The 23,626-nt window shown below is 36.1% G+C and overlaps 1 protein-coding gene across 1 annotated transcript in view; it reads left to right on the top strand.

Annotated features, from left to right (window-relative positions):
- Window positions 1–23,626, top strand: part of TMTC2 (transmembrane O-mannosyltransferase targeting cadherins 2) — a 400,812-nt gene that overhangs the window by 238,193 nt on the left and 138,993 nt on the right. Inside the window, exons 5-7 of the mRNA XM_019455252.2 lie at window positions 13,759–13,844; window positions 14,318–14,502; window positions 15,583–15,661. Of these exons, the coding sequence (XP_019310797.2) occupies window positions 13,759–13,844; window positions 14,318–14,502; window positions 15,583–15,661 (350 nt within the window). The remainder of the gene's footprint in view (window positions 1–13,758; window positions 13,845–14,317; window positions 14,503–15,582; window positions 15,662–23,626) is intronic.

Below are 23,626 nucleotides of genomic sequence, written 5' to 3'. Positions count from 1 at the left end.
CAACAGTAATTGCATACCATCCAACTGATAAATTTTTCTTTTTTAAGAAATTACATAATAATTAATCATCCATGTTGTATAGCTCCTGTAAATAGTAAAGAATAAATAGCAAACCTGTACATAGGTTTAAAGTTAAATCATTGCTAGTTAGTGCTTTAATTTGTGTTAGGTGCTTTTTAGTTCTTAATTTTGTTTGTTTTAAATCACAAAATTCTCTGGGAGGATGAGAGAATCTTTGAAAGATATTTGACTGTGATCCCAGAATATATAGATAGAATATATAGAATAGTAGGAATGGAGTGGGAAAAGGGAAAAGTTTCCATTTAAAAAAATTTAACTCTGTGCCACCTTTGCACCATGCAGTCAGGTTCATGAAATAGTTACTAGCATGAACTTTGGCATTAAGCAGACTTAGATTCAAATTTCCCATTTATTGGTCCCATGGTTGCCTTAGTCAACTTGCATGATCCTTATTCCTCATCAGCAAAATTGGGTTATGGCATCCCCTTGTACTGCAGCAAGGAATAAATAAAATGCCTGGAAGCTTGATACAATTATATAATAATTAAAGCTAAAGAATTTGTTAGCTGTTAATTGATTTTGCTTCTAACTGTTCATGGCTATGCCTCTGTGGGGGTATACCTGTATTTACTGATGAACATGTCTACGAAGAGGAGTGGATCCTCAACATAAGAATAACTCAAGGAAACCTCTTTGTAAGTTGTATTAGGCAGGGATCTCCAGAGAAACAAAACCAATAGTATATGTATATAATAAACAAGTTTATTATAAGGCGCTGGCTCATGCAATCATGAAGGTTAGAAGTCCCAGGATTGGCTCTTTGCAAGCTGGAGATCCAAGGAGACAGTGGTGTAGTTCAGAGCCTTGAGAGCCTTTGTAAATACCAGTCTGAATTTGAAGGCTTGAGAACCAGGAGGTCTGAAGGCAGAAGGTCAATGCCCCAGTTCAGGCAGAGAGACAGCAGATCTTCCCATTTTCTTTTTTTGTTCTGTTCAGGACTTAACAGATCAGATGATGCCCGCCCACACTGGGAAAGGTAATCTGTTTTTTATACAGTCTGTGAATAAAATGTTGATCTCTTCTGGAAACATTCTCACAGATGTACTCAGAAATAGCATTTAACCAGATATCTGGGCACCCTATGATCCAATGAAGCTGACACATGAAATTAGCTATCATACAAGCATATTTGTTCTTGGTAAGGCTGATAGGCATAGGAGGCTTTAGTTTATCCACACTTGAAGAAAATTAAAAATATTTTTCCATTGGTATGGACATATATAAACACAGAAAGAGGGGAAAGAAATATGTTGATACAGACAGTGAAGAAGCACGGGATATATGAGCCAGCAGATGGTAATTATTAATGCTTATACTGAGAACAGGCACTTCTTCCCAATGGACCAATGTGGGGTAATGGGATTTGAAGCCGAGCAGCTCTGAATTTGAGTCTTATTCTGAACCTTTCTAGTTGTGTTATCTTGGGTAAGTTATTTAACTTCTCTCCCTGATGTTTTCACAGGTCTAAAGTGAAAAGAGTAATATCTTATATTACTAATTTTAAGGATGAAAAGAAATAATATGTAAAACATTATCATAAAACCATCCAGTATGAATTCTCTTTCTTGATTCCTATTAAACACTGTTTTTTAACTAGGGATGTATATTCATACCTATTATTATTTTATGACATGTAGAGGAAAATATAGCCTTAATTATATATTCAGAAGACAGTTATAAAGCAAAGTAGGCATATATTAATAGTTATGTGAATCCCAGATCCAACAATAAATTAGCTACATGGATTTTTTTTAAGTTGAGTACCCATTCTGATTTGGGGGCTCCTCTTTGTAAAATGGGGACTATGTCTCTATGGGCTCATTGAAAGAATTATGAAAGGTAATAATCATGGGGCATCTTTTTCAGGACCTGTCACAGATACAAATGGGCTTTCATAGGACATAAAAACTTGTTAAGATGCCATCGTCTCAGTTCTTGCTCAGGAGAAGTACCTTTTTAATGAATGCTCCATTTAATTGAGACCTCACATATTTTTAAGACATAGTGAACATATGTTTCTCCTTCTTTAGACCCTAAGCAAAAACTAATTTTAAAAGGAAAAAAGGAAAAAAAAGCTACAACTTCTTCATTTCTCCGCTAATATTTATTGATAAGGTTTTTGGTAATGCATTTGATACATAACAGCAACAAAATTAATTTGATTGGATGCCTACTGTTCCACATTTGACAGGTTAGAATGGAAAAAAAATCTTCTTTATGAAAAAAGATGTCAGCATGGTACTTTATTTGTCAAAGTTAAACAAAATTCAATTTAGAACAAATAAACAGGTCTGTGTCAAAAGAAAGATGCCAGAGAGGAAGCTTAACTGTATTTTCTGAAATCTAGTTGGCAGTTATGTGACACTTGGAAGTGACATCCGATGAAATAGGATTTAGCTTGGGGAGCTATGTAATAGAATCAGGTGTGCACATCTGTCTAATTCATGTCACATGGCTGGTGTCTTTTTCTCCATCTCTGTTTCCATTCTTTTTCATGCATTTTAAGTACAGAGTCAGGAAACAACTTGCACATTACCCTTTCCAGTGGAATTTAACCTTTTCAAGAAGGGACCTCTTTTCTGTTTTGCCCATAGTACATAATGGTATATAATAATCATGTATAATAACTTAGCAATAGTTTAAAATAAATATCCAATTAAGTGATGCTTTTTGTAGCGTACATATTATATATTGTTTTCACAAGTTGAGTTTATGTGTTTTAGGTAAAAATGTGAACAATTTATACCCACTTCCTTATTAGTGCTTTTATACCCAAAGTCATCTTTGTAAAAATGCCATTTTTACTTCTTAAATTGAAATAGTTTAATTAAAATAGAATGGGAGAAAGAGAGAGTTGAGTATATGATTTGAGAAAAAAAGATAAGAGTAGAGAGAATTAATATGTTTGGTCCTCAGATACAAGGTTTATTATCCTACGGCGACCTGAAAGCTATTGACGTGCAGTGTGAGGCCAGAAGATATAACTTTATGGTATCTCCTTTGGAGCTCAAATTCAATCAGTTATATCTCACTGAATCTTTTTTTTTTTTTTTTTTTTTTTTATGAGATGAAAATCCTACCTATTTCATTTCACTTGATAATTCCTGTGAGTTTCCTTCTTTCTAGTTATTTGGGGATTGAGAAGATTAATTAAAATGCTTTTATTAAAAAAAATGTTACTAATGTCATTACTCTTTTTGAGTGAAGAGTGATAACTCTGACCACTCTGATGTCTAGGAGCTTAATTTAAGAGTTCCAATTTCATGCACCCATTACTCTCTTAAGTTATATAACTTTAATTAAATATAAATTGCTATTTTTATACTTGGCAATTGCCTAGTCTGGTTATCACTAAAAACCAGACAACTCATTTTTTGTATTCATTCAAATATAATTAGAAGTTTTCCTTAAAATACTCTACCAGAGCCATACTTGATATTACATATTTTATGGTTTTACATGGTTTAAAAACAAGTAAAACAAAACAAATAGAAAACAAAATGATGCATGTGGCATTTTATCAGTTGGGAAGAGGTTGGTTTGCAAATAGTAAGAAACCCAAAATAACATGAGCTTCAATGAGTTAAAATTGTATTTGCTATCTTACAAAAAGAAGTCCAGAGATGTGTAGCCCCAAGAGGTCATAGAAGAGTTTCATGAAGGGCTGTTTCCTGGGCTCCTTTAAGTTTTTTCTAACAGTTTTCAGAAGAGGACTTGTACCTTACAGTCAGCAGGACAGAGGAAAGATAAGGAAGAACATGGTTTCTCTTTTTCCAGGGACCTTTGGACAGAGGAAAGATAAGGAAGAACATGGTTTCTCTTTTTCCAGGGACCTTTCCTAAGAGGTACACAGACTGCTGTGCTTTCATAAGATTGAACAGCACCTACTCACATGACCAAGCCTGGCTTTCTGGTTGATCATGGTTCTTTTTATATGTTCAGTGGTTCGTACCTATTAGATACCTAATTTCCAAGCTCTGTGTCAGTCTAACCCTTGGAATTACTGCCATTGATTCAAGTAGTAATTACTCATTTTATTTACCAGGTTTGTTTTTGCAGTCTGTCATTTCTCTTGATTATTTTCTTAAAGACAAAAGTGCAATGGAATTTCCTAAACATTAAAAAAGAGAAAGCTTGCCTGCCCCACTTTTGTCGTTACATCTGAGCAAGTTGTCAGTAGCTCTTATAATAATAGATTCCATTTATTGCTGGTATAGTCACTTGAAATTTTTGCCTGGTACCTATTTTATCAAGCAAGATTCAGAAGCATTTGTGTGTATGAGTGTGACATGCTATTGTCACTTCTGTTTGATATTAGAAAGATTTATTTTTCCAAGTGTCCTATTACAAACATAGCCTAAAACTAAGCATAAATCTTGAAAAAAAAAAAAAAAAAGAACAAGTTCAACTGTAATGCCATTTCACAGTTAAATTATATGAAATGTCATTATTACAGTCATTAGTTAAATTAGTCAATTTTATTAGGAAATTTGGATGTATGCAAAGTTTAAATATGTCTCCAAACCAGTGCTAATTAATTTCATTTGGGAAATTTCCAATGCATGAATACCTCAGAATAAAATTGAACATCTAAACTTTATAATATTTTATCTAAAGAAAAGCATCCTAGTTTCAAAGTGCCATGTGTTAAAAGACACTCGAATGCAATGAAATTCAGATAAATATCTCAATTTAAAATGAACATATTTTATTATTGTAATAGCCCCAATGGGGGACTTATCTGTGAGGGATATGTTCCGAGACCCCCAGTGGGATGCCTGAAGCTATGGGTAGTACCAGACCCTATTTCTTATTTCTGTATTTTTTCTGATATATACATTCCTATGTAAAGTTTAATTTATAAGTTAGGCACAGTAAGAAATTAACAACAACAATAATACAATACAATAATTATAACAAGATACTGTAACAAAAGTTATGTGAATGTGGTCTCTCTTTTTCTCTTGAAATATCTTACGGTACCCTCCTCACTCTCCTTGTGATGACGTGAGATGATGAAATAGCTACCTGATGAAATGAGACGAACGATATAGGCATTGTGAGGTAGTGTTAGGCTGCTATGGACCGTCTGATGATTCATCAGAAGGAAGATTGTCTTTCAACCACAGATGACCATGGATGACTGATACTATGGAAAGCAGACTCGCGGATAAGGGAGGACTACTGTACTTGGGCTGTAGGGATTACAATTATTTTGTGAGCCATTGCCTGTGAACAGTAAGTTATCCGATTTATTCTGATTGCTAAGTCTGTTTACCCAGGGAATAGCCAAACTATTGACTGTGAAATATTCCTCATAATATAATCTTAATTTTAAGTTGTCTTAGTGCATGACTCTGTGTAAACTGCATCCTGTTTCACCCACATTCTTGTGTGTAAACATCAGCTTACTCGCTGTCCCATATATTCTTCAAAAGTATATGTTTTTCTGCTGATGGGCTTTATTAATACCAACTTTGGGGGCACCTGGGTGGCTCAGTCTGTTAAGTATCCGATTTAGGCTCGGGTCATGATCTCGCTGTTCCTGGGTTCAAGCCCCACGTTGGGCTTTGTGCTGACAGCTCAGAGGCTGGAGTCTGGAGTCTGCTTTGATTCTGTGTACTCCCTTCCTCTCTGCCCCTCTCTCACTCACACTTTCTCTCTCTCTCTCTCTCTCTCTCAAAAATAAATAAACTTAAAAAAAATACCAACTATTTCAACTATTTTGAAAGACCTCTGTTAGAACCTGAGGCAAAAGAAAGCTTTGCTTGAAGATCTGTATGTTTCTATAGTTATGTATAGAGGGCAATCTTATTACAAAGAGCCACTGACTATTTGCTTAGATGTACTGCTAGAGGTAGGACAGGCATGCTTTTTCTTTTTAATTTTTAGAAAATCCCATTTCCAATTCCTTTTTTTAATGAAAAAAGTAGAAATGATAGATTTTTATTGAAAAATAATGTAATCCCCATAGTTTGATTTCTTATTTTCCATATTCTTTGCATAGTTCATGTATGTGAATGAGGGGACATGGAGGCCTAATAAAGTCTTCTTCAGAAAATATTCTGAAGAAATGTGTTGCAGTTAGTACATATGAAATGCAAAATGTGATATCTTAACTTCAGCATTATTTGTATTTGGGGCCAGATAATTCTTTGATTTGGGGGGCTGTCTTGTGTTAACATGTTTACATATTTAGTGGCATCCCTGGCCTCTACCCACTAGATGCCAGTAGAATCAACCCAGACATGACGGTATAAATGTCTATTGCCCGGTGTTCTCCCTGGGGGACAGGCCAGATGGGGGGATATGACAAAAGTCATCCCTGGTTGAAAAACACTGTGCTAAATAAATGTTCCCCTTCTGTCTCTGTCAATGTTTGGAGTCAGCTAGGGATTTGTATGCCTATTTACATTTAATGTTTGCATTTAACTCTGTCCAATCCACTGTTATCATGGGTCTGATTGGTTTTCATTTATCAAGTGTCTAGATTATTGTGATTCTTTAAAAATGGGATTTTAGACAAAGACAGGGTTGTTAGGGAGATTGACATAAAGCTAGACAAAACTTTCACAGGGGAAAGAATATTTTACATGCTCAGTGGTAATTCTTAAACCATATGGTCAAAACAAGATTAAAAATAGCTGAGGGGCGCCTGGGTGGCTCAGTTGGTTAAGCGTCCGACTTTAGCTCAGGTCATGATTTCACAGTCCATGGGTTTGAGCCCCGCGTTGGGCTTTGTGCTGACAGCTCAGAGCCTGGAGCCTGCTTTGGATTCTGCGTGTGTGTGTGTCTCTCTCTGCACCCCCCGTCCCCACTCACACTGTCTCTCTCTCTCTCTCTCAAAAATAAACAAACATTAAAAAAATTGTTTTAAAGAATAGCCAATAAGATTTAAGGGAGGTCATTTTGTTGTTTTGTGGGTTTTTGTTTGTTTGTTTTTGTTAAATAAAGTGTTTTTCTAAAATTTAATTGTTAGAGTGAACATTACTTTATAGATCCAGATGTGTTTTCTTTCTTTGACTAAAACAATATTTATTTTCTCTGTTTCCCCAGTTTGTATTCTTCTTCCCTCAGTGCTTAATTTCATTGTTTTTCTGAAAGATAAATCACTGGGGGAGAAATATGAGAAGTAAAATATTTTCTTCTATTAGAAAATACTATAGCGGTTCCTGGGGGGGGGGGGGGGGGGCTCCGTCGGTTAAGCCTCAACTTCAGCCCAAGACATGATCTCACGGATCATGGGTTTGAGCCCTGCGTTGGGCTCTGTGCTGATAACTCAGAGTCTGGAGCCTGCTTCAGATTCTGTGTCTCCCTCTCTCTCTGCCCCTCCCCTACTCTAGCTCTGTCTCTCAAAAATAAATAAACAATAAATTTTTTAAAATTAAAAAAAGAAAATAACATATCCACCTACACCCATACATATGTAAAAGTGACCCAACCACTTATCATTCAAAGATCAGTAACTTTTTTTTCAATTTCTTTCTCAAAAGACTTTAACTTTACATTAATGTATAGCATGAACTATTTCCTTGATTGTAAAGCACCTTCATGTAATATGAATAAATTTATTTCTCATTAGATTCTGGCTTGGTGGTATATTAAAATGTGTTTTTATTTTTAATATACAGGGCATCCAGAATATTTTGTTGACATCAGTGTGTAAACAAACCACGTCATCAATTTTAAACAATTCTGGAAAAGCCTTTGGTATAAATGTTTTATGACAATACAGATCCTTCTTTATTATCAGATTGCTGGGCTTCACCTATAGCATCCTTCTTAGTAGTTGTGTGACCTTTGGTGTGTGTTGCTTAACTTTTTCTTGTCTGAAGTTCATGTTCTGTAAAATGGGGCTAGTAATAATAGCTTACCTCGTAAGATTATTGTTGAAAGTAAATGTGAATTTTGTCAAGTGCTTGACACACCATAAGTGTCAAATAAGTTTAGTTATTATTATTACCATAATTATTACTATGTGAAGCGTTTCTATTCCTCTGTCATCTCTTCAGTAAATAAAAAACAGGTTTGGTAATTGTGGAAAACAGCAGTAATAGAAGCTTGGTTGTTACAGTGCTACAACTAACCCAAATTCATCCTGACCTGCCCAAACTGTCAGATTCCTTTTCAGAGCATTGATGCAAGTTAGTGTTTTACCAAATCTGGAGGGTGCTCGGGCAAAAGGCGACATAAGCTAGTATGCAGGCACTTAGAATTGAAATATTTTTCACTTTCCTCTTCTTTTCTTCTAGAAAGAATGTGGGATTTATTATCAGAGAAACTGTGTTCCAGATCCTGGCTTTCCCTCTTCTTAATCATAAAACATAGAGTTAGTTGGTAAATTTTCTGAACCTCTTTTCTTCCTGTGCAACATGGAGCTCATAACATGTTTTTACTGTTGGCTAAGTGCTGCCTATTACACACCTCTGCCAGTGTCCCTTTGACTCTGAACCTTCACCTGCCCACTCTTGAGCTGGACCAGTGTTGGTCCTCCATGCACTAGCAGAGTAGTTTCCCACACCATTTATTTATCTCCCTCAGTTGATTGTTCATCCACAGGCGAGTGGATCTCTGTCTTGTTCACATTTACAGCATGTACACTATGGCATAGTTGATTCTTAGTTAAAATCTTTAGCCACGAGAAATCAGTCACAATAGCCATCTCACGCCATTGGACTCACTCCTCTGCTACCTTTATTCAGATAAAGTAGGGAATGATACTTCACAGATTCATTATACGTATTCCTGGACATTTGCCTGCTGTAGCACCCCATGGGACTATGTTCCTCCAAAGAATAGAGCAGGCTGGACAGGGTTGTCTAGGTGTAGTGATCATGATATGTGTCATTTTCTCCTCTGTACGTTTTTTGAATTGGGAAATGATTGGAATTTAATACATCAGTGTTGGGGAGGCTGAATTCATCAGATTGCAAGGTTTATGGCCTTTAGGCACATTGTGCCTCGTCCCCTCATGTTAATTCTGTCTGGCCTAACAGCATATTCGCCCTTCAGAAATGTAATTATGTGGAGACTAATTAATGGGCTGTTGTAGTTATTTAGGTGACAGTGAAGATACAGAGGGCTTTAACAGAGCCATGAAGATAAACCTTGAGAGACAGAGTAAAGAGTTAGAAAATAAGAGTTTGTGGGTTTTGGAGACTTTATAAAACATGGAATTGTGAGTATGAGTAAAAAGTCAAGAATGATAACCCGGTTTCTGATTTTGTAAATGTAGTGAATGCCAGTGCTGATTGCCAAGGAGATATTTTTCTTCTTTTATTTATTTCATGTGTTTATCTTTTTAGTTATTCTTTTTCTTAACGTGTATTTATTTTTGAGAGAGAGAGACAGAGACAGAGACAGAGAGACAGAGTGTGAATGGGAAAGGGGCAGAGAGAGAGAGGGAGACACAGAATCCAAAGCAGGCTCCAGGCTCTGAGCTATCGACACAGAACCAGACGTAGGGCTCTAACTCATGAATTGTGAGATCATGACCTGAGCTGAAGTCGACGCTTAACCAACTGAGCCACCCAGGCGCCCCATCTTTTTATGATTGTTGAGCAGGAGATGCTGTTCTCAAGTTTTGGATGTGTTGATTTTGAAATTCCAGCGAGCACCTAGATTGATGTAGTTCAGTAAGCTGTCAAAAATAAATCTGGATGTCAGGAGACCAATCACTACTTCAGAATTGAGAACAGTCAGTATATACGTGAGCTACACGTAAGCATGATGTCATGTGGAGACAGTATTTATGAAGAAAAGAGAAGAAAGACAAAGTCTTTTAAAGTACCAGTCATTCAAAGTAATGTAGGAATGTTCTTCAAGAGATACTTTTCTTTATTCTCTGTAGGATGGTACCAGGTCAAGAGAACTAGGGGAGCCTGGTCTCCAGGAAACGGGGGAAATAGTTTCAGGAAGGAAGAGGAGTTTCACAGTCACAAATACTACAGTTGTGTGGGCAATTCATATAAGCACACTATTTGGAGGGGATTGGGGGTTGATAATTAGAACCTAAACTGGATTTAGGGTTAAATGGGATTTGAGTCATTCGACATTTACACTATAGACCATTCTGAAAGGAGGAGGAGGAGGAGAGCAATAAAAGGTAGAGGAGGATGCAGGAATGAATAAAGGTTGTAGGAGTTTTTCTTCCTCTCTGCTAAGAGACACATAATCTTTTTTTTTTTTTTTTTTTTTTTTTTTTTTTTGTAATTTTAAAGCAAAGGAAACTGTAGTGGACCAAAATATTGAAGATTTTAGATAAAGAGGGGCTCTTGGAAGCATTTTGATTCCTAACGAAGGTAGAAAAAATAGAATTGAATACCTGAAAGTCATTTATCCTCTGGTGCCATCAGCCTTGTGTCAGAGGTGTAGGACCTTGTTATCTGAGTCTCAAAGGAAAGTGATAAAGGTAATTAAGGTTGTAGATAAGTTTCTGAAATGAGATTATGTATATGAGCTTAATTAACTGGAAATCCAGCATTTTGTCAATAAAATTATAGTTAGAAAGAAAATTATTCCTTTTTGAAAAGTATGTGAATGTTCTTTCTCTTTAACAGTTTCATCCTTTTTATTTATTTATTTATTTATTTTAAAGAGAATCAGGTCTTTACAAAGAGTATTTCATCCCTTTGTTAAAATTATTATTTATTTTAATTGAAGTGTAGTTGATGTACCATGTTATATTAGTTTTAGGTATATACCTACTTTTAAAGACCGTTGAACAGGGGTGCCTGGGTGGCTCAGTTGGTTAAGTGTCTGTCGATTTAGACTCAGGTCATGATCTCACTGTTATGAGATCAAGCCCCTCGTCCTGCTCAGCATTGAGCTTGGAGCCTGCTTAAGATTCTCTCCCTCCTTCTCCCTCTGCCCCTCCCCGACTTGTACTTGCACTCTCTCTCTCTCTCAAAAAAAAAAAATAAATAAAAATAAATAAATAAAAGCATTTGAACATTGTCTCAAACTCTTGGATACTTCAGGAAACTTTTTTTCTAGCAACTGAAAAGTATACTCAACTGCAAAGCATATCAATTTCCTGATCAAATTAATTGTTGCTCAGTGACCCCTGGTGGCTCAAGTCGGTTGAGCATTGACTTCAGCTCAGGTCATGATCTTATGGTTGGTGGGTTCAAGCCCCGTGTAGGGCTTTGTGCTGGCAGCTCAGAGCCTGGAGCCTGCTTCGGATTCTGTCTCCCTGTCTCTCTGTCCCTCCCCTGCTCACACACTCTTTCTCCCTCTGTCTCAAAAATAAACATTAAAAAATTAATAGTTGCTCAAACCTTTTTATTTATTTTTATTTTTAATATACTTTATTGTCACATTGGCTTCCATACAACACCCAGTGCTCATCCCAACAAGTGCCCTCCTCAGTGCCCATCACCCACTTTCTCCTTTCCCCCACCCCCCTATCAACCCTCAGTTTGTTCTCTGTATTTAAGAGTCTCCCTCCCTCACTGTTTATAACTTTTATCCCCCCCTTCCCCTCTCCTATGAAGTCTTCTGTTAAGTTTCTCAAGGTCAACATATGAGTGAAAACATATGGTATCTGTCTCTGACTGAGTTATTTCACTTAGCATAATACCCTCCATTTCCATCCACATTGCTGCACATGGCCCGATTTCATTCTTTATTGTTGCAAAGTAGTATTCCATTGTATATATAAACCACATCTTCTTTAACCATTCATCAGTTGATGGGCACTTAGGCTCTTTCCATAATTTGGCTGTTGTTAAAAGTGCTGCTATAAACATTGGGGTACATGTGCCCCTGTGCATCAGCACTCCTGTATTCCCTGGGTAAATTCCTAGCAGTGCTATTGCTGGGTCCTAGGGTAGTTCTATTTTTAATTTTTTGAGGAACCTCCACACTGTTTTCCAAAGTAGCTGCACCAGTTTGCATTCCCACCAGCAGTGCAAGAGGGTTCCCGTTTCTCCACATTCTCTCCAGCATCTATAGTCTCCTGATTTTCAAACCTTTTTATAGAAATGTGCATTTATGGGGGCACCTGCGTGGCTCAGTCGGTTGAGCGTCCAACTTCCGCTCACGTCATGATCTCACAGCTCGTGAGTTTGAGCCCTGCATCGGGCTCTGTGCTGACAGCTCAGAGCCTGGAGCCTGCTTTGGATTCTGTGTCTTCCTCTCTCTCTGCCCCTAACCCACTTGCATTCTGTCTCTGTCTCTTTCAAAAATAAAAAAAATAAAAAAGAAATAAAAGAAATGTGCATTTATGTATCTATGTACGTGATGTTAATGTGCTTTGGAATGGTTTGATCTATTCAGATGACTTTTAAACAAATATTAGAAATAGTAAGGTTAATCTTTGCTAATGATACAAGTGAGCAGACTTTAAGTTTGAAATGATCTTCTTCAGATATTTTTTCAGTGATTCCCATTACATAGTAAGCTGAACATTTTAAAAATATTCTACAAAATGATGTGTTTTTATTGGTAGCCTTCGCATTTTGCAAAGGCCTTAGCAGCTGCAAGAGGTCTCTGCAGTTTGTGGTTGATAACAGCAGTACTCGGGCCCGATAAAGGTGCCGAATGCCTGTAAGATACTCGCTGATTACAAGAGAATAAGGCATAGGCCAAGAAGCTTCTGAGAGAGCTTTTTGTACTTAGTCCAATTCCGTGACATTGTATTTTAATTTTTTAAAACTGTTTATTCATTTTGACAGAAAGAGAGAGTGAGAAAGAGAGAGAGAGAGAGAGATCCCAAGTGGAGAAGGAGCAGAGGGAGAGGGAGACACAGAATCCGATGCAGGCTCCAGGCTCTGAGCTGTCAGCACAGAGCCCGACGCGGGGCTTGAACCCATGAACCACGAGATCATGACCTGAGCTGATGTCAGACACTCAACCGACTGAGCCACCCAGACACCCCCTGACACTGTATTTTTATAGATATGATTATAATTGATTCTCATTTAGGTCATGAGGATGGAGTCTGGAATGACATATAATCCATGTGGCCACTGCCTTAGAAGCTTCCGCAGGAGACCCATGGGGTTTAGGGGTCTGTAGACAAAAGCATGTCGTGTCTCACAACAGCGAAGTGAAATTTTCCCAGTGTTCTGAAATTCAGACTTATTTAACCAAATCCAGAAAATAAGGAAATAACAATGTGGGTAACCTTCAGTCTTTTTCTCTGTTCCTGTATAGTATCTGATTAAATTCTCTCTTTTTCCTGTTGACCCATATTACCTTTTGTTTCTCAGGCAGTCACGGACCAATATTTCCCCAGTAATATGGCTAGTCAGAGAGGCATCTCATGTTCTTGTGTGTGTATGTGTGTGTGTGTGTGTGTGTGTGTGTGTGTTGCCTTAGACAAGTTTCCTTTCTGAAGTGATGAAAAATTGTGCATGCTCCAAGAAGAAATCCAGGTGGTGGGTCATTCCAATGGGAGAGGAAAACTGCTGGAAAGGGAAAAGTTCACTGCGAGTAAAGGGCTTTTTGAAAATACTTCTTAATACTTTCTAATGCAACATAAATGTAGCTGATACCTCTCCAGTATTTTCTCTCCTGAGGAATCATTTCCTTCTACTTAGAATTTATTTTTGTACTACCAGGTCAGCATTTGTATAGCCCCTCTAACCATTTTTATTTTTGAAATATAAAATACAAATTTGTGGTTTTATGTATAGTAATGCAGTCCTCCAAATTTCTATTTTCCTCCTGCAGAGGGTTACTTCTACAGGAGAACAGCAGGTTTGCGGAAGCATTGCATTATTACAAATTGGCGATCGGAAGCAGGCCTACGCTGGCTTGTAAGTAACATTCAAGTTGTTCTAAAACACCTCTTTCTTTCCTTCTTTATCCATGAAAATTATCTTGATGAGTTACAGCCTCAGAGAGAAAAAAAACATGCTATTTCCATTTCTGAATATTTACCAGTTGGATTATAAGCCTTTCTCACAAATAGATCTCTCTCAATTGAATCATGTTTGAGATCCATTTATCATTTTTAATGTATTAAGATGAATACAACTTTTAGTCCTCCGTGTTTAAGCTCAAAATATTTTGAGCTCTATGAGGGCAATGACTATTCATAGTTTCTTCACTGACACCTGCACTCATTATTGCATTATTTTTACGTATATGTTTGTTCCCTAAGTATTTATCTTGGTTTTCTTATAAAATCACAAATAATCCATAGAAACTGGGTGGCAGTAAAGATAACTTTATTGTAGTCACAGTGCATCATCTTCTCACGTTTGTATTTCCCTTTTTTTTCCCTCAGCTGCATATTTAAACACCGGTATTATTCTAATGAACCAAGGAAAGACAGAAGAAGCCCGACGCACGTTCCTAAAGTGCTCCGAGATCCCTGATGAAAATCTAAAGGACCCTCATGCACATAAGAGCTCAGTTACCAGCTGTCTGTACAACCTGGGAAAACTCTATCATGAACAGGGACATTATGAGGTCAGGCCAAAACCTCTGCCTTTTTCCTTCCCCCTTGTGCTTGATCTAGTCTCCATGTTTTCTACCATAAGATCTCATTGCAGGGACACTATGATCATTTAAGAAGTTAATATGAGTTTTTATTAAAAGCATTGTGGAATTCAGTTGGAAAAGAATGTCTGCTACACAACACTTAAGATTTCTTTACTGTGAATTTCTCGGAGCAATTGTGACTCCTCTAGAAAGAGAAATAACATAGTTTCTTAAGCTTATTTGCCTGTCTTCTCTTTGATTTTATGCTCCAAGACACATTGTTATTGTTATCTCCACTGTTTGATGTTAAAAAAAAAAAATACATTGCTTGTGCTCTGAGTATTAAGGAAGGGATTTGATGTTAATCCTACCCACTTATTTCTTTTTATAATAGGACTAAGATGAAAATTAATTTTATATTTTTAATTGGGATGAGAGGAAAAGCAATGGAGACAGGACATTGTACAGGAAGCTGGGAGGTGTGTGTACCCTTAATTTTCCATGAAGCATGCCTGTCTGGGTTTCTTCTCTCACATTTACTATCACTCCTCCTTCCCTTTCGCTCTCTCAAATCCATACTCTTATACCATGTATTAAGACTGCAGTATAAGTATGAAGATACAACTTTTTAAATAAATGCATTTTATAAACCCAGTGGATCTCAGTAGCCAGAAGATTTGTTAGTCACTCTTTTGTTTAGATCCTACCTGGTTGCTTGACTTGAAGTAACTATAGATTTTAGATGATTATGGGTAATTTCCAAATGTGAATTTTACTATTTTTTAACTGAATAATCTACGTGAACTGGAGAACCTACCTTAAGATGAAAGAGCATTGATAACATTGACTTCTCATTAAATTACATTTTTATATGGCCTATCTCTACTAACTCAGTTGAATATTTTCATTCATGGAATGAAGGTAGTTATGCTACCAAAAGACAGCTCAATCATTTTCCTCTAATGAAACATTTAGAAATAGCAGTGGAAGGTTTTGATTTTGGAAGGATGTTATTTTATTTGTAGTGCATATCACTGTACTTTGTCTCTTTTTTGTTTCCTAAATTAGGATGCCCTTAGTGTATACAAGGAAGCAATTCAGAAAATGCCAAGACAGTTTGCCCCACAGAGCTTGTACAACATGATGGGTAAGTAAAATGTTAATATTGTAACTGATATTTCAGGGACCTGTGGAGAAATTAAAATTTGTGCTTCTATTAAACAGAAGTCTAGTAAATTAGATTATTACTCCTTACACACAAAAAACTTATTCACAGCCGTGTGATACATTCAGATTTCCACAAAACACCCTTCTTCTTCTTCTTCTTCTTTTTTCTTTTTTTTTTTTTAAGTAAAGTCTACCCCCAATGTGGGGCTCGAACTCATGACCTAGAGATCAAGAGTCGCATGCTCTTATTGACTGAGCCAGCCAGACATCCCGACAAAGCACACTTATTCTAACAAGAGCAAATAAATACATTAACATAGTGATTCTTAACAAATTGGCCAGATACCATAGTTGTTGCAAGAGACTCACAAACCCATTGGATGTGAGTGTTAGCTAGACTCTAGAGATTGAAATGGTGAATAAAGATTTATATTTTAATGATTTATCAAATTCATGATAATTTTTGATCATGTTACTTTCTTAATCAGAAAATTCCTACAAATAAACATGGAATGGAAGAGAGAGTAATGGTTTTAATGCTTATAAAAAATGAGAATAACTGAACCAACTTTATAGTTTTCACTGATAAGGTTTTGGATCAAAATAGGTTTTTTTCAGAGTATTATTTTAGGGTAAAGTGCAAGAGGTCAAGCACTAGAATTTCTAATAAAATGATCTAGCTATCATCTGTGATTGATCTGTGACTTCCTTAAATGGTTACCATACCTATTTGATAGTAGACACAACTGAAAACTACGTATTCAGTATGTGTTTCTTGGAAAAAAAATCCCTACAGTTTAAGATACTCTGCCGATTAACTTTGCTATTTCCAGATAAAGGAGGGAAGAAAAAAGTTTACTTTTTTCTTTAAATTGCATATTTTTCTCCAAAGCACAAATCATAAACTCAGATTTTCCTTTCTCATTAAACTTGGTTAAATTGTTTAATATTTCTAGGCATATAAAATAAATGAGACTTACATAATCTTTAGGATTATTTTATGCTTCTGTAGTCTTTGATTTGAGAAATTTGATACTGGCTGTATGGCTTGAGCACACACAACAAATCCCAAACCTTCCCAAACTAGAAAATATATAGCTAGCAAAGACACTCACTTCTTCTAATTTCTAAATGAGAAAAAAAAAATTAGAAATAGTTTAGAGATAGAATGAGGCACAGGTCAGTAAATAGAAAAATAGTAATTTGGAGAAGGTCAATGTTTTCATCCCATGTCTCTGGAGATCCCACCCCAAGTTGGCCTGTGCAGCAGTGGAGAGATTTCATGATTAGGTGAAAAAGGACACTGGGATATTTTTAGTTGTGGTTTCTTTTTCTCTTTGGTATAATTACTGAAAGCTAAAAATCTAGCTTCATTAAATGTACTTTGGGTCCATTTAGTACATTAGAACAGTGCCTTTTACTACCCAGCATGTTATCACCAATCTGTCTACCTAGCACATGTAGCTAACCTGTATATGTGCCCATAAAGGGTGTGCCTTAGTATGTATAGATTTGTCAGTTGAATTAACTTTTCTGTATTAATGCTGGATGGTTATTCATGTCAAAATCAATATTAAAAGGATTGTTTTCTCTAGCTTTCTCAAGAAGGCACGGTGGTTTTAGTTCATGATTTTATTTTTTTATTTAAAAAAAATTTTTAATGTTTATTCATTTTGAGAGAGGAGAGGCAAAGAGTGGGAAAGAGAGAGAGAGAGAGCGGGGGAGGGTCAGAGAGAGAGGGAGAGAGAGAGAATTCCAAGCAGGCTCCACACTGTCTGCACAGAGCCTGATGTGGGGCTCGAACTCGCGAACTGCAAGATCATGACCCGAGCCGAAACCAAGAGTGAGACGCTTCACTGACTGAGCCACCCAGGCCCCCCTTAGTTTATGATTTTATTTTTAACACTAATGCTCGGGAACCCTTGTTCCCATTTTTCCTGAATTTTCACATATGATGTCTTTCTTTAAATGAGGAAAGGACTCAGCTCCTTGGCAACAGACTGCATATGGCATCTTTATTGCTAATAGGAAGTGTGGTATTCACTATAGTGATTTCAGAAAATTCATTCAATTATTTTATGCAAATAAATTTGATTGAAAAGTCAGCTGCTACCTTGGGATCTGTCTCTCATATGGTTACACAGATGCTGAGCACACACAGGCAGCAAACGATAAGTGTGTCCCTGGGGTTACTGTTTGGTCCTTTGTCTTATTTTTCATTATAGAAAGAGGTCATTTTGCTCAAACTCTGAGAAGGCTTTGTGATGGGAGAATCCCAATATGATTTAACATTCCATATTTCTTCCATAATTATGGTGGCTGCCTTCTGTGTAATTTTAGGTGAGGGTCTTTCAGCTGAGCGGGTTTTGTAGTTTCAATTGTTCACGAAACTATAATTTTCTCAGGGTGAGTTCACCTCCTAATCAAATGGGTGAAATCCTCCGAGTATTTGCTTTAACTCCTAATACATTTTGATTAGCCTCCATTTGACAAGAGAAAAAATGGCCCAGGAGATAAGCTGCCCTATCAGTTCATCAGTTTCATTAGTCTGTCAGCATGTGCTGATTATCCTATCAAGTTTATCAACAGCCTTGAATGTGTTTTCTAATTCACACATTTACATATTATTAGTGCCCTTTAGGGATCAGTGATGGATTATAATGTCTGGCCACATTTAGCCTGTAAGTATTCATTTTTTCTCAGGGCTCATTCATTGACACTCTCACAACCACTACCCCCAAGCACTTGTGTTTATACATACAAACATTATCTTTTTTTCCATCTTATTTTGTCATTTATTTGGAGGTTAAAATAAAGGAGTATGTAAAAACAAATACAACTATATTTGAATGTTATTTTTAGTTTAATAACTCAATCCATTGCAGTTGATTTTCAAAACAACAAAACTCTCTAATTCTTTTCATTTTCCCCTTGCTTTGAACATTTTATGAGAAATTTCTATTCTGTACGCTACATGCCAATAGTTTACTTATCCTGAAAACTAAGAATATTTTTCCCTCTTGTGTATTAAAAGAAAATAAGTTAGATTAATTTGCTTCTCCACTTAATTTGTTCTGTGTTTTATCCTGACTGTTAATTTATTTTTTGCAACAGTTCATAAGGTAACTTAAAAAAAAAAACTATTTAAAATATACTTTCATTATTCTCTTGAATTTCATAGGACCAAGATGATTGAATAACAAACTGTTGAGTAACAAGCTATCCAAAATTATGTGAATAGCCAACATCCAATGATATAAAATGGATACTAAATATTAGTTGATAAATAAGTAAACTTTCACCTAGCTGGCTTTTGTAATTAGCAAGGTGTTTGAATATATGAAATATAAAGAGACCGTATCACAAAGTAACTGTTAAAACTGATCCTGGCCAGTTGTATGATTCTATTTCTGTGGGCCTCAATTTCCTCTTGAAAGGAAGTATGACTATAGTCATATGTATAGTATTCATAGTATGAAGTCACATAACCCCCACTCAAACTATGGCTTTGACACTTACTAAGTGACTTTGAGCAAAAGACTTACTTGAATCTTGTTTTCGCATCAATAAGATGTCTGTAATAGTAGCATCAGTTTGAGGATTGACTGAGATCATGAAGGTAAAGCCTATTGGACCAAATGCCTAGCCTAGCAAATGTTTCATAATATTACCTTCTATTGTAATCACTGTCCTCTCTGAGGGACTGTAAGCTCCAATAATCTTTGGTTATATTCTGTCAGTTCTTTTGTTTTAATTCACTGTAGTAGGATTTTTCTTATAGATAATAAGATTTTATCCTATTTAGTTCTGTCCTGTCTACAATTTCTGTTTTTCCTCTTGAAGGCAACCACACTCAGAATCCTTCTTTTATCATTAACTGTGTTAACCAAAAGAGAAACAGCATACTAAGTTACTGCCCAATTAACTTAATTCTGTTAATAGAGTACACCCTCTAAATTAAAATTGTCATATTTAGGTTAGATTTTCTTCTTCCTTTCCTGTCATATCACATTTTCCCCCTAGACTTAGTCACAATTTTTCTTTATTCTGATATCTATTGTAGGCCTTTACTGAATCTCAATTTCTCCCCAAATATAGTTGTATTTTAGGATCATAGAATGTTAGAGATGGAAGATGCCTATCTTAAAAATCCCTCCTAATATATAATCTCTTTTATTTTGCAAAGTAGAAATTAATACCCAAAAAGTTGAGTTGGTCTTTTCAGGATTACAGTTTGTGTTAGAACCAGAAAGATAGTTTCCTGATTTAGATTCAAATCCTTTGTCTATGTAGCCTTTGTCTGTTACTGGAACTGGTACGTTCTACATTATGTCAAGATAGCTTTTATTTACCTATTTAAAAACCAGCAAAATATCTGTAGATATAAATGTAGATATAGATGTGTGTATCTCATTCCTTGTCCAAAGATATATTCAAAACTTCTTTATTTTACTAAAAGTTATAAAACACCTGCAAAAATGAAATGTGCAGGATATTAAAAAACTTCAATGTAGGATAATTTTTAACCACCTTCAATTTTTCCCTTTTTCCTCTATCATTGTTTGTTTCCTTTATTATGTATCCTGAAGGGTGGCTTTTGAATATTCCTAAGAGATTATGGAAAACTATATTAGGCTGTAACTTTCAATTACTTTTATCAGTTTGAGCCCTTCTAATCCCAAAGGTCATTTTAAGCCTATTTACTATTTAAAATAAAATCACTCGGCTTTCTCCATGCAAAGTAATTGTTGGGTTAATTATTTAAGCAATTTCAGCCATTTCATGTTGGTAATATATCTTGAGAACAAAAGGGCATAATGTGTTGCCTGGAGTAAGAGGGAATCTAGAGTTACTTCCTTGTCATTGCAGTGTATAATCACTGTGTTTCGAATAACCTCTGTGTGCCAAAAAAAAAAATTTTTTTTTAAGTCACAAGTGCTGGGTAGGGGGTACAAAGGTGGTGGTGGTAGTATGAAATGAAAATAGCCCCTATGATTCCTGCTGTCATGGAACTTTCTAGGTGATTTCATAGTTAGCCTGGAGCACTTCAGTACTTTTCCTTAATATGTAAATGTCTATAAATAAGATGGAAAATTGTATTACTCTAGCCTCAAAAATATTTTGTCTATAACTGTGTCAGCTGTGCTGTGTTGTCTGGACCAAAGAAATCAAACCAACCAAACAGGAAAAATCTCTTTTTTATTTCTAATGTGACAGTAGTTGTCACAATTTGCATACATATTCCTATTTTCCTGTTCTTTAAAAAAATATGTGTTTACAATGGGTAACATGCCTTTTATGTGAGGCAGAGATTGTATTTTTCTTCCAGGGGGAATTGCATGATAATGATCCGTTGCTGTTTATTGCCTTATTTGCCTTTATTTTGTTCTTACCATCTTGATTCTCTTATTCCTGATTATTTCTAGGTTGTTTTTTTTTAGGTTTATTTATTTTTAGAGAGAGAGAATGTGTGGACACAAGTGCTGGAAGGGCAGAGATAGGGAGAGAGAGAATCCCAAGCAGGCTCCAAGCCCTCAGCAGAGAGCCCAAAGTGAGGCTTGATCCTAGGTACCTGAGATCATGACCTGAGCCAAAATCAAGAGTCAGCTGCTTAACCAACTGAGCCACCCAGGTGCCCCATAGGGTTTTATTGTTGTTGTTTGATTTTTTATTTACTTATATTTTTTTAACATTTATCTTTGAGAGAGAGAGAAAGAGTCAGAATGCGAGTGGGGAGGGGCAGAGAGAGAGGGAGACACAGAATCTGAAGCAGGCTCCAGGCTCTGAGCTGTCAGCACAGGGCCTGACATGGGGCTTGAACCTGTGGATGGTGAGATCAGGACCTGAGCTGAAGTTGGATGCTCAACTGACTAAGGCACCCAGGCGCCCCAAGAATCTTTTCATTTAAGTTTCAGTTTTGTTTTTAAAACCTCAGCTCTTTAATTATGAGAGATTTCCTCAAATTCATTGAGCTAGTCAGAGAGAATGTAGAAAGAAACAATGAATAGGAAACACAATGAATTTATTAGAGTAATTTTTGGAGTAAAAAACTTGTCCTAATTTCGGAATTGTATTTTTAAGAAAGACTTGTGGGGCTGCCTGGGTGGCTCAGTTAAGTGTCTCACTCATTCTTGGTTTCAGCTCAGGTCACGATATCACAGTTTGTGGGTTCCAGCCCCACATCGGGCTCTGTGCTGACAGTGCAGAGCCTGTCTGGGATTCTCTCTCTCTCTTCCTTTCTCTCTGCCCTTCCTCTGCTCATGCTCTCTCTCACTCTCTCTCTCTCAAAATAAATAAATAAACTTAAAAAAAAAAGAAGCTTGTAGAATAAAAGAGTCAAGTGTCATAAATGGCTACCAGCGGTCTTTAGATTCCTTACTCTTACTTAGGTAAAAACTGACACACAAGATGTCAATTACACCTCCTGAAAACAAAATGCAAAAATTCTTTCTTGTAAATTTATCCTAACTCTTCTTGAAGTAATGTACATTATATGCTGAAATCAGTTAGTAAAATGGCTCTAAGTAGTCTGTTTTTCTTTTAGCCTTCTGTATGGCTGGGGTCTTTTTGGCTGAATCATTTATTTTTGCTGGATTTTTCTAGCGTGTCTGTGTGTGTACACCTCACCTTCTTTTAGAATACATTTAGAATCAAGATATTCAGAATACATTTTTGACATGATCGTTCACATGCTTAATGTTTTCTTCTATGACTGGCTGTTCTTAAGTGGATTGCTCAAGGCATTTAGCATGCCGACTGTGAAAGGGATGGTTTTCAACTGTGTGAGATTTGAACTTCACATCCTTCAAGTGTGGAAGCATTAACACTCTGGTAGTGTTAAGCTTTTTATACCATCTGCTTCCTCTGTTTTGAGTTCTGGTGATTTTCCAATGATTGCTTCCCCTGCACTCTTGAAAATTAGTGAGTCAGCCCTACAAATATGGGTATGACCATATAATTGGATTAACCACTGATCTGTGTACCTCCAAAAAGATTATTGAGTTCTAATTTTTAAGATAAATTATTTATTGTATTTTGATTTTTTTTCAAAATGGACAAGACCAGGAGACCATGTTAGGTGTATAGTCTACCAATCCGGAAAAGTGAAATGTAAATTTGAGAGATTTTCAAAGTTCACTTTGTAAGATATGGAGCCAACAAGATAGGGAAATCAAGAAATTTTGGCTGTATATCAAAAAGAGTAAATATATAAATTGATGTAGAAAATCTATAATTTTTTTTCCTCCAGGTTCATTTTACATTACAAAACTGCAGTGCTTTAATTTTCTTCTTTTTTACCATTCACTCTTGGTACAAATTCCACTTTATGTACTATAGTTACAGACATTCATTTGCCAGGCGTTAGTCTATACACTACAGAGGCCAGCATCTAGTTCAGCTGCATTAAATAGGTAATATATTTTGTTTAAAGTTTCAATTAAACCCCGGACCAGAAGATATATGGTCCCTATGGGGAGTTTGAATACTTTCATGCCAATAGTAGGGTTGCTAAGAATCATGCTTGGTCTAGATGTCACTTGCTTTCCTGGAAATACGATATGAGACAGTTGATTATATTTCATTGCTATTAAAACCACATGAGCCCACCTGTTACATTAATTCATACTTTTGCCAGTTTAGTGGTAAAGGAAAAGATTGAAGTACAAAAAGTTTATTTTTGAATTGAGTTATAAGGAAATGAATATACTCAAATTAATACCTAATTATATCCTTGTTCGCTGATTTCCAGACTTTCACTCTTTCTGCTTGAAAAAAATCATGTTTTACCCTTTTATTGGGTAATATTCAGGAAGTGAATCTTTTACTCAGTAGTAAATATGGATTGGATTATTCTTGAAAAAATTGAGGTAATGTTATGTGATACTGCGAAATTAACAAGATTTCAAAATTTGCCTTCTTAACAGATGTCAATTTTGGTAACATT

This window comes from Panthera pardus, unplaced genomic scaffold, assembly GCF_024362965.1.
Source record: "Panthera pardus isolate Hobbes unplaced genomic scaffold, ASM2436296v1 HiC_scaffold_6, whole genome shotgun sequence".
NCBI lineage: Eukaryota > Metazoa > Chordata > Mammalia > Carnivora > Felidae > Panthera > Panthera pardus.
The sequence above is the reverse complement of the archived record's forward strand: the minus strand, read 5'-3'. Positions and strand labels throughout refer to the sequence as shown.